Raw genomic sequence first — 10,931 nt, 5'->3', positions numbered from 1 at the left:
AACCATCTGCAAATTGCCAAAACGAAATGTTTCCCGGGGCATGTGCGTTGAGCTCTGTCGGCCACCGTAGGTTTTCACATTTAATCACAAAGCTACATTTTTCAATTTGCAAGTAGTGTGCAATCAAGACACGTTAATGTGAGTGGGACGAAAAGGAAAAAGTTATATAATCATATTATTATTATTATCATTATTATTACAACAACCGGTGCTGCTATCATTAATGACATCATTACATCTCTAAATATCACTCATTATTTCATTATAACAACCAGTCTCACAACTGTTCCTGGTCTCTCCTCCTCTCTCTCTGTTCTCCCTTCTCTTCCACTCACCTCTCCTCTTCTCCTCTCACCCCAACCGGTCGAGGCAGATGTGTCTTGGTCTTCCAGTTAATGAGGGAGTCTTTTCTCTCTCCACAGTCGGCAAAGTGCTGATCGTTGATGGGGGAACTGTGGGGTTTCTCTATAACTTCCGAAGGTTTCACCCTTATATTTAAAGTGACTTGGGATAATGTACAGTATGTAATGATTTGGCGCTATGCAAATGAAATCGAATTGAACATAAAAGCATGCTGCATTTTAACAATGATAGCACATCCTTGTGTGGGAAATGGATTAAACTTGTCTTGCACTGTTCGTCTCGGTGTGTTCTTGGCACACAATGGATAAATAAGGGGACCATCTGCTCATTCAGCATCTCAGGATTTCATTGTCCGTTGTTTAAAACTACAGGGATATGAAGAGAGAGAGAGTCAGTCAGGTGCTGAAACAAGCCTCTTCAAAGCCCCTGCTGTTGGAGTGCACCAACACGGCAGGGAGCCAACAGAGATTGGGCTATTAATAGTCCCCTTTTAAACCTAACCTGAATATTTCAATGCCAAATACTCATTTAATTTAACCGGAAGTAGGACTGTAGTATAAGTCAAAGTTTTATTGTGTTTATATATTAGGAAAAAGCCACCAACAAGGTATCTCTCTCTGAGATGTAATCCAACACTTGCAGATCAACTCACAAAACATAACGCACATGATGCGAAAATTAGTAAAGTGAAGAATCAGTGATTTATACCCGTTAATTGGGTCACACATGATCTCACACTGAGCCATGCAATGTCAAACACTTTCAGTTTAAAAACAATATTTTGGTGATGGCAAGCACTTCAGGACATCTAGTTCTTGTCCCTTCTCTTAGAATATTAATACAGTCTATATATAACCATAAAACACAAAGTGATCTCTGCAACATATTGTTCATCAAGTGACAACATTTTTATGATTTTGTCAATGTATCACATTTCACCTTTAATTGCAATAATTATGTGGATTAAAAATCGTCAATCAAGTGGTTGTATGTGCATTAAAAAATGTTGTCATGCTGATTCCTCAGTTCTCCACTAGGTCGCAGCATTGAACCAGCATTTATACTAGAATGACTGCTCAATTCAATGAGCTTTTATACACTATACGTTCACATTTGAACAATTTTACAGCAAAAGAAGAAAAGTTTAGGCTCTGTGTAATTCATCGGTGTCACACAAAAATGTAGATGTTTTTAATATGACATACTCTTGACACAGAAGAAATACTGGTCACACAACCTGATCATTTTAAAGTAGCCAACAAGTAATATCAACATCATGAAATGGAGGGACTGCAATTCCAGGGGACATTTTGGGACACAGTCCCTCTTTGATTTAATGTTGCATGTCTCAACATGAAGGACAATCTTCCACCACACCACCAGCAGAAGCAGCAGCAGCAGCAGCAGCAGCAGCAGCAGCAGTCTAATCTAGGAGAGCTGTTATGAGTTATTCTCATTACTAGAGGGTGTTTTGCTTCAACAGAAGCATCTGGTCGCTGGATCCACGGGAGGGAAGTTAGATTCAAGAAAGATCCTTTGTAATGTCGAACCATCTGTGCCATTTCCAACTATCTATCTATAGCTTAGGATAAATTAAGAGGTTATCTTTGCATAACTGAGAGTAATATCTGTCAATGAATATACTAACTCTAACCTCAACCCAATTTTACCTTAACTGTAAAACCCTCCACAGCCATTGTGATCATTCTTCACAACCCAACGTGAGACATGTTTGCTGTAAGCTAGTGAGTAATGGAGGCCTCAACTGCTGAGCCTGACTGAACCCAGCAAAAAGTCCTGTTCTATGGTTGGTTCTTTCGATTTGCGTCCCTCACACTTTAAATGCAAAACCTTCACTTGCATTGAATAGAGTATTTTTACTATTGCACTGGTTGTTTTTTGTGTACTGGAGGTTATGTTTTTGTCAGCATTTGTGTATTATTTTTTTACAATGATTATGGATAAGGTTTATCCATAATGTATGGATAAGGTTTATAAACCTTAACATAAATGTTAGTATTATAGTTGTATTAATATCTATCTATCTATCTATCTATCTATCTATCTATCTATCTATCTATCTATCTATCTATCTATCTACTTTGTAACTGTGTTTTGAAAAGTGCAGTATAGTGGTGTGGATAAGGTTTATACTATAATCATTAGTGTTATTATTGTTTTGTTATTGCACACAGTCTCACAGTAAAGTGCCCTGTATAACATATCTATGACCACGCAGCGGTCTAGTGAGTAGTTGGCAGTGGTCCAGTTACATAACCGTCGTTAAACACACTTGTTTTCCCTCTCACCACCACGAGCTCGTGCCTCATGTGTGTTTTTGTTCATTTGATCCGCTGCTTCTGGCGCGCACAGCCTCTACCCTGGCTGTGATTGGTGGATTCGGAACCAATGAATGCAAACATCCTGTGTGACGTCAGTAGTTTTTGCGCGAAAGTGCAGATGTTGGCGGTCTGTGGGTCTGAAGGTCTGAACCAGAAGAGGAGGAGAACTGAAGGGAGATCTTCACGCTGAAGCACTTGACGGTGAGGACAAAGCTTTTGTGTAAATGTTTAAACAGGCTTCAGACAGAGAGCTGCTGGAGTCTCAGGCTCTTTCTTCGCCATTATTAGCCTTCCTCTGCCTCCCTGAAGTCAACTGTGGGAGTTAATGATAGTTTATGGGACTTTGTTGTTGTGGCCGCTCTTCAGGCAGAAGCTATCTGCAAAACATAAAAATGCACAAAACTTTTGGAAAGCGCTTTGCATGGAGGCATTTTTTTTTAACATCTTAAAATCTGTAAGTCAAGAAGTCAATTTACACTAAGTGAAGCTGACTGAAGTGTTGCTTTCCACTTTGTAGTATGTAATAATGATTAATTCTACTATATAACTCTAGTGGTGCGTTTAGGTTGGTTTCATTTTATTAAAAAACACGAATTATATATTTTCCTTGTCAATTCTACCTTATTTTTCAGTTGTGGGTGTTTTTAATGAGTTGTGTTGTGCAGCATTTCTATTCCCCCCCCCCATGTTTGCTTCATACCTTGCAAATATGTGTGTGCACCCCCTCCCCCCTGCCACACACACACTTACTTTCATATAATTGTTCATCTTGTTTATAAACACTGATTATTCACTTTCCTCAGTGAGTCTTCCTCTGTTTTCAGTTGTGTATGTTTTTAATGATGTGTTGTGCAGCAGTATTTTTATTGCCCCCTCCATGCATGTGCCCCCCTCCCCCACCACCACCACCACTTCATCTCATCTTAGATCCTCCCTATGTAGCTTAGAGGTGGAAAAACTTGTTGTACCTGTACATGTCATGTCCCATTACAACTGTAACTGAACAAATTGTACGGCTGTGCAATTCTTATTTCTGCAGAGATGATGAACTATGGCATTCACCCGTGTGTGATCCCTCATCCTAATAGATTAGTCCAACATATTAAGATAAATTGGGTTAACTTGTGTTTGTGACCTCAACATAATACCTGGTTTGGTTCTGTAATGCTCAAACAGGAGGGAAAGTTGGGAAAAGCTGTTATTCCTTTAAAGTCATGCTGCATGCTTGACCAATAACCAGTCATAACATGAGCGGTTACTACGGTGCACTGCTCCTCCTGCTGAGGGACAGCAGGGACGTGCTTCAAACCTGAGAGACAGCAAGCTCAAATCGTGGCAGCGGCAGCTCGTAGTTGCCACAAGTGTTTGGGGGCAGTTGTGACTGCAAAGGCAGCTGCTTCTAAACAGTGTGGCATCGAAGGCAGCTGCGTTTACATATCAGTGGCTGTTTCTGTTGAGCTTGCCCTTACTCTAAAACCTACCACATCCTCTCATTTGACACTTTCCCACGGGTGAGACATGCATTGCTTGTTACTAATTTTCTTTCTCTTTTTTCTATAGTGGTATTAAAGACAACACTTCTGCTGAAATGGAAATCTGTGGAGGTAAGTTATGAAACTGTTACTACACCTGTTTAGCTTCACCCTAAAAGTTAAATTCAAATCTTTTAAAATTAGAATGGCACTCAGTGATTATGAAATCAGTGTGACATTTTTTACTCTTGACTATTTGTATCTGGTCAATAGATGTAAACTTAACACAGTATTATATACTATTAAACCTAGTAAGTTATTTATTGAAACAAACAAATCATCATTCATGATGCTCCATGTTCCAATGTTAAAGAAAGTGGGAAAAAATCCACCCCTAAATCCACATCCACACCGGAATTTGATTTGGTTCCTCCCAGACCTCGGCCTCATTCCTCCACCAAGTTTGATGGAGATGGGGTTATTGTATAATTCTGCTGACAAATAAACCAACAAACAAACAGTCTGAGGTATAAACATAACCCGCTAGACGGAGGTAATAAACTTAATCTGACTTTCATGCCAGCATAAGCCTCCACAGTAATTGCTTACTTTAATCTATAATTGCTTAACAGAGCTTGAAAAAGTAGGGCAGAGAATAGCAGCTGTGTCTCTGCAGACTCAAACACTTAATTAACAATACAGCAGTGGTGCCTCACAGCAGGATTATTGTCCTGTCTTTGACCTCTCTGACAAAGCAGTGACCCCTGAAAAGTTAGTGGGAGGCCAACTCAACCCCCTTTAATCTTCCAGACGGACAGACATACAAGCCAGAGGCTCTATGTTAGGGTGACAGTCAAGTGCAGATATGATTGTCAGTTTATTGTAAAAAAAAAAAAGTTAATATAAACTGATATTGTTGGTCATTTATACAAGTATGTACTTAAATCTCCTGTTTTACAGACATCCACGTGAAAGAGCTGAACAAGCGTAATTCAGGTCAGGCGTTTGAGGTCATCCTGAGCCCCTCAACTCCCGACGCCAAGGTGGAATTTCCACTGTCCCCTCTTAAAAGGAAGGAAATGTCAATCGATGACATTAAGAAGAAACTGGAGGCTGCTGAAGAGAGACGCAAGGTATTTGCACAAATAACATGAACTGATAATCAAACTTTAAAAAAAACACCAAATGTGGTTTGAAGTGTAACCTGGATTAGTGTTCAGGTTCTGTTAACTCACTACAGAGGTTCTCTTTTGTCACTCGTCAGAGCTACGAAGCTGATGTGCTTAAACACTTGGCTGAGAAACGAGAGCATGGGAAGGAAGTCATTCAGAAGGCCATCGAGGGAAACTGCAACTTTAGCAAGATGGTGGAAGAGAAACTGAATCAGCAGATGGAAACATATGAGGAGAACCGCAGCGCACGGATGGCAGCTCTCAACGAGAAGTTCAAGGAGAAGGTAACTGAAGCTCCTCATGTTGTACCAACATATATGTTAAATGTTGGGGAAAAAAACAATAATGATCATTTTGTCTTTTAAACACAAACAGGAGAAGAAGCTGGAAGAAGTGAGGAAGAACAAGGAGGCGAAGAAAGAAGTTGAAATTTAATTTGACATAAGCTAGAAAACAGTTTTGACTTCTCCAAAGATTTTGCTATATTTTTTTATCTGATACTTTCACAACTATTCTTTCTTGGGTTTGATTACACTGTTGATACTGATGCTGTTACACTGTTAGTTGGTCATAGCTTAGGTTTTGTGTGGATATAGCTGGGTTTTTTCTTTACCTGTAGACTTCTCTTTGGCAGCTGATTTCATATTATCTTGTAGAAGAACTTTGTTTTTTCATGAGCAGGCATTTCATTGCCATTGATTGATCCTGATGCGTCATACTGTTAAAATGCATCAATGTATCAACTGTTCTGAGCTGTTGATAAAGTTTTTTAGTTTGAATATACTGTATGTTACCAAGGTTTAGGCATTAAAGTTTGTTCCCTAAAATTCAGTTTCTGTCCTTCCGAGTTGAATGTGTTTATCCTTGTTGAATTTTAAATGAAAAGCTGTTTTTGCAGCAATTGTTGAAAACACAATTGTTGTAATTGAAGATCAAACACAAAGTCCTCACCTGCACATTCTCTAGTCCAATTTGAATTGAACACAAGAACAGACGAGATTAACACTACAAAAGTCAAATGTTGCGTAAACATTCACAATATTAGATTAATGGAATAAAACTAATAAACACCAGTCAGTGACAAACTAAAAGTGGTTTCACTGGTTCTTTTACACAAGAGCATTTAAAAGAAAGTAGTAGAGGACTGTAGAAATGTTGTGGGGCAATAAAATGAAAGAAAATCTCTGGGACAAGGCCCTGTTAAGTTTTATTCACAAGTAAAATACCTTTCAAAACCAGATCCAATAGTCACAGCATGTCTAAAGCAGTGGGTTCAATTTGAGCAAGCTGTATTTCTCTTAGACTAAATAGATAATCCAGTACAAAAAGGCAATTACAGTAGTCTTAGTGGGTTTTAATAGTTACCTGAGTCAAAAACAATCTAACTTTGGCAGTAAGATAAAAAAAGAATATGTTTTAATGCTTTTGTTTAAGAGAGAAATAAAATAAAGTCTGAAATCACAAAAATGTGTGATTTGTGTTAAACACTGCTGACACCTAGTGGCAGTGAGGTGATCTGCTTTGGTGATTGTAAAAGCCCAAGGGGTCCTGAGATAAATTTCATTTTCTTATATTTCTTATAAATATTATTATATATTATATATAAATACTGATTCTCAATCTGTCCAGATCTATAAAATCTCTCAAATTAGACCAACTTATGATGAAAAGAATAATCACGGCTGGAACTTCTCATAATGAAACTACTGTTTAATTTTCACTTTTGTGAGTGAATTCCTGTTTTTTATTCGTATAATTAAATGGTCACACCTAGTGGCAAAGCATTTTCACCATTATTTCACCCCCCCTCCCATGAAACCTTATAGGGAGAGGTAGTTTTGAAGCAATAAAAGGATTAAATAAGGGGAAGCGAGGATAGAGGATATTACAAAGGTTGTGTATGTGTACTGGTAATAACTTAGCTATTGTAGAACAATATTAAAGAAGTACACAAGTAGGTATTAGTTTACCTAAAGGGGTGCTACCCTGTCATGTGTGAAAAGGAACATAGCTGGGAATGGTTTTTGTGTCTTATAAACCAACTTAGATGAATGGAAATGCAGGGAAACACCATGTGCACTCACATGTACACCTGTGGACATGACGTAGTTTCAGATTCACCTGATCAGCATGTATTTGGACTCAAATCAGCTCTATTCAGCACAAGAAGAGTATGAGGAGACAAAGCTGTAACACTACACCTGCATGCGGTGATATCATCATGCACAGGCAGCTCATGATCCCAGCACTCAGTGCTACAACCTGTCACAGCAACTCTGTTGTCGTCACCAACTCTTGCAGTGAACATGAGTCTGGAGAGTTTGAACATGGCAGCACAAACCCAAGTCCTCTTCAGCTCTTTTACACAAACCTGTCGCATGTGTCGAACTCTCCCAGTTGTTGCTACAGAGGCTGTGGATCACAAACATGTTCTCACGGTTGTGTTGCAGTGGATTTGTGTGAGTATTATCCTGTCAGCACTTCTGAGTTTGTTTACACTCGCTTACATCTTGCACAGGCTTGCAGTCCATGCCTATCCTGTCGCCCCTGTTGGAAATGTCACACGGAGCCAAATGTCACGCAGCCAAGTGCAGAGGGGTTGTGTGGATGCGCTCATTGAATTTTCCAAAGCCGCTCGACCTGTTTGATTATATAGCATATGAAGTTTTTTTTTCTTGTGAGTCCACTCATTCAGCATATAGTTTTTATTTTATTTCTGATTGATTATCAGAATTTTTACTTTTTTATGGTTATTGTATATATATATATATATATATGTGTGTGTGCTGATATGACATTTTCGGTTTATATATTACAAAATGTAAAATTTGATAATAAACATTTCATTTTTCATAAAGGTTTGATGATTTAAAGTTACTTAACTGCAGAGGTATTAGATTTTTATACATCATTCATCATTTGAAAAATACTGATGATTGAACTGTCCAAATGAAGTACAATGTAAAATATTTGCAGACGTCAAAGTTCAACGCTTTCCCTCAGTTTGCATACATTTTATAAACATTGATTATTCACTTTCCTCATTGATTCTTCCTCTGTTTTCAGTTGTGTGTGTTTTTAATGATGTGTTGTGCAGCAGCATTTGTATTACCCCCTTCATGAATGTGTGATCCACCCCCCACCCACTTCATCTCATCTTAAACCCTCTCTCTGTAGCTGAGAGGTGGAAAAAAAACTGTTGTACCTGTACATGTCATGTCACGTTACAACTGTAACCGCACACGGTCATATAATGTTGTGATTGTATAATGTACAATTATGGAGCAGCCACCCACAGCTGTGCAATTCTTATTTCTGCAGAGAAGGTGAACTATGGCATCCACCCGTGTGTGATCCCTTATCCTAATAGATAGTCCAACATATTGAGTTAAATTGGATTAACATGTGTTTGTGACCTCAACATAATACCTGGTTTGGTTCTGTAATGCTCAAACAGGAGGGGAAGTTGGGAAAAGCTGTTATTCCTTTGAAGTCATGCTGCATGCTTGACCAATAACCAGTCATAACATGAGCTGTTATTATGGTGCACTGCTCCTCCTGCTGAGGGACAGCAGGGACGTGCTTCAAACCTGAGAGACAGCAAGCTCATAACATGAGCTGTTAATATGGTGTTCTCTATGATACTTTCATAAACCAATATATATCTCATTGAATAAATGACAAAACTGCTCTAGTTGCTCTCAAACAGTGTGGCGAAGTGACAACTGCCCCCAAACACTTGTGGCAACAGAGGCAGATGCCAAACAGTGTGGCAACAAAGGCAGTTGCCTTCAAACTGTGTTGCAACAAAGGCAGTGCCTTTACATATCAGAGGCAGTTTCTGTTGACACCGGAAGTGCCTATACGAGCTACCGCTGCCACGAAACCTACCACATCCTCTCATTTGACCAACGAATTTTTGGCAGCTTCTGCTGAAATGGAAAACTGTGGAGGTAAGTTATGAAACAGTTACTGCACGAGTATAACCAAACCCTGACAGTTAAATTCAAGACCTTTAAAACTACAACGGCACTCAGTACAGTGCATGCCTGAGGAGGCTCCGAAATATAAAAGTAAACTGATAACCTAAATAAATAAATAAATTTCATAAAACATATTTCTAAACAGTGATTATGAAATCAGTTTGACATATTTTACTCTTGACTATATGTATCTGGTCAATAGATGTAAACTCAACACAGTATTATATACTATTACTATAATATAACTCATTCATAATGGTCATAAAATCATCAACACAGAATCATCATTCTTTCTAGAAAACTTAGTGCTGCTCACTCATAAATCTCAGAACTCTAAATATGCAGGATTCCTAAAAACAGGATTCATGATGCTCCATGTTCCAATGTTAAAGAAAGTGGGAAAAAATCCACCCCTAAATCCACAACCACCGGAATTTGAGGCCAACTCAACCCCCTTTAATTTCCAGACGGACAGACATACAAGCCAGAGGCTCTATGTTAGGGTGACAGTCAAGTGCAGATATGGTTCATCAGCTGTCTCTGTCTACTGCACATTAACTGAATAAACAGTTGATTGTCAGTTTATTGTAAAAAAAAAAGTAAATATAAACTGATATTGTTGGTCATTTATACAAGTATGTACTTAAATCTCCTGTTTTACAGACATCCACGTGAAAGAGCTGAAGAAGTGTAATTCAGGTCAGGCGTTTGAGGTCATCCTGAGCCCCTCAACTCCCGACGCCAAGGTGGAATTTCCACTGTCCCCTCTTAAAAGGAAGGACATGTCAATCGATGACATTAAGAAGAAACTGGAGGCTGCTGAAGAGAGACGCAAGGTATTTGCACAAATAACATGAACTGATAATCAAACTTGAAAAAAACCACCAAAAGTGGTTTGAAGTGTAACCTGGATTGGTGTTCAGGTTCTGTCAACTCACTACAGAGGTTCTCTTTTGTCACTCGTCAGAGCTACGAGGCTGAAGTACTGAAACACTTGGCTGAGAAACGAGAGCACGGGAAGGAAGTCATTCAGAAGGCCATCGAGGGAAACTGCAACTTTAGCAAGATGGTGAGACAGAAACTGAATCAGCAGATGGAAGCATATCAGGAGAACCGCAAGGCACGGTTGGCAGCTCTCAACGAGAAGTTCAAGGAGAAGGTAACTAAAGCTCCTACTGTTGTACCAACATATTCCAGCTTCATGTTAAATGTGGGGAAAAAAACAACAAAATTATAATTTTGTCTTTTAAACACAAACAGAACAAGAAGCTGGAAGAAGTGAGGAAGAACAAGGAGGCGCAGAAAGGACTATTAATTTGATATAACCTAGAAAACAGTTTTTACATCTCCAAAGATTTTGCTATATTTTTTTTATCTGATGCTTTCACAACTATTCTTTCTTATCTTTCTTACACTCATGGATAAACCTTTTCCCTCAGTTAGTATCAATAACAAATAAAAGAACGAATCTGACAGCGTTAAACTAAAGAAACAATTTTCAAGATTGTATTAATATCATGACTTATCTCAACTTGTCTTTACATGTCATAATATTGATTGTTTCTCAGGTTTCACAGTAATTGAATACTTCGTGGTTAC

The 10,931-nt window shown here is 38.6% G+C and overlaps 2 protein-coding genes across 3 annotated transcripts; both read left to right on the top strand.

Annotated features, from left to right (window-relative positions):
• Positions 1-2,749: 2,749 nt before the first annotated feature.
• On the top strand, positions 2,750-10,715 carry LOC117777263 (stathmin-like). Of its 2 annotated transcripts, none has more exons than XM_034611927.1 (5): positions 2,750-2,906; positions 4,266-4,309; positions 5,138-5,310; positions 5,442-5,633; positions 10,593-10,715. In XM_034611927.1, the coding sequence occupies exons 2-5, from the start codon at positions 4,294-4,296 to the stop codon at positions 10,650-10,652; spliced, it is 441 nt and encodes a 146-aa protein (XP_034467818.1). In that variant the 5' UTR covers positions 2,750-2,906; positions 4,266-4,293; the 3' UTR covers positions 10,653-10,715. The 2 variants fall into 2 exon arrangements, with proteins under 2 accessions (XP_034467818.1, XP_034467817.1); XM_034611926.1 differs by lacking the exon at positions 10,593-10,715 and adding an exon at positions 5,725-6,244 and having other exon boundaries at positions 2,755-2,906.
• On the top strand, positions 9,283-10,539 carry LOC117776226 (stathmin-like; the record flags this gene model as incomplete). Its single annotated transcript, XM_034609936.1, has 3 exons — positions 9,283-9,302; positions 9,996-10,168; positions 10,300-10,539. Coding segments are annotated over exons 1-3 (429 nt in total), but the record flags the coding sequence as incomplete, so codon positions are not given.
• Positions 10,716-10,931: the final 216 nt, after the last annotated feature.

This window comes from Hippoglossus hippoglossus, chromosome 16 (assembly GCF_009819705.1).
Source record: "Hippoglossus hippoglossus isolate fHipHip1 chromosome 16, fHipHip1.pri, whole genome shotgun sequence".
Classification (NCBI taxonomy): domain Eukaryota; kingdom Metazoa; phylum Chordata; class Actinopteri; order Pleuronectiformes; family Pleuronectidae; genus Hippoglossus; species Hippoglossus hippoglossus.
This window is presented reverse-complemented; position numbering and strand designations above follow the sequence as displayed.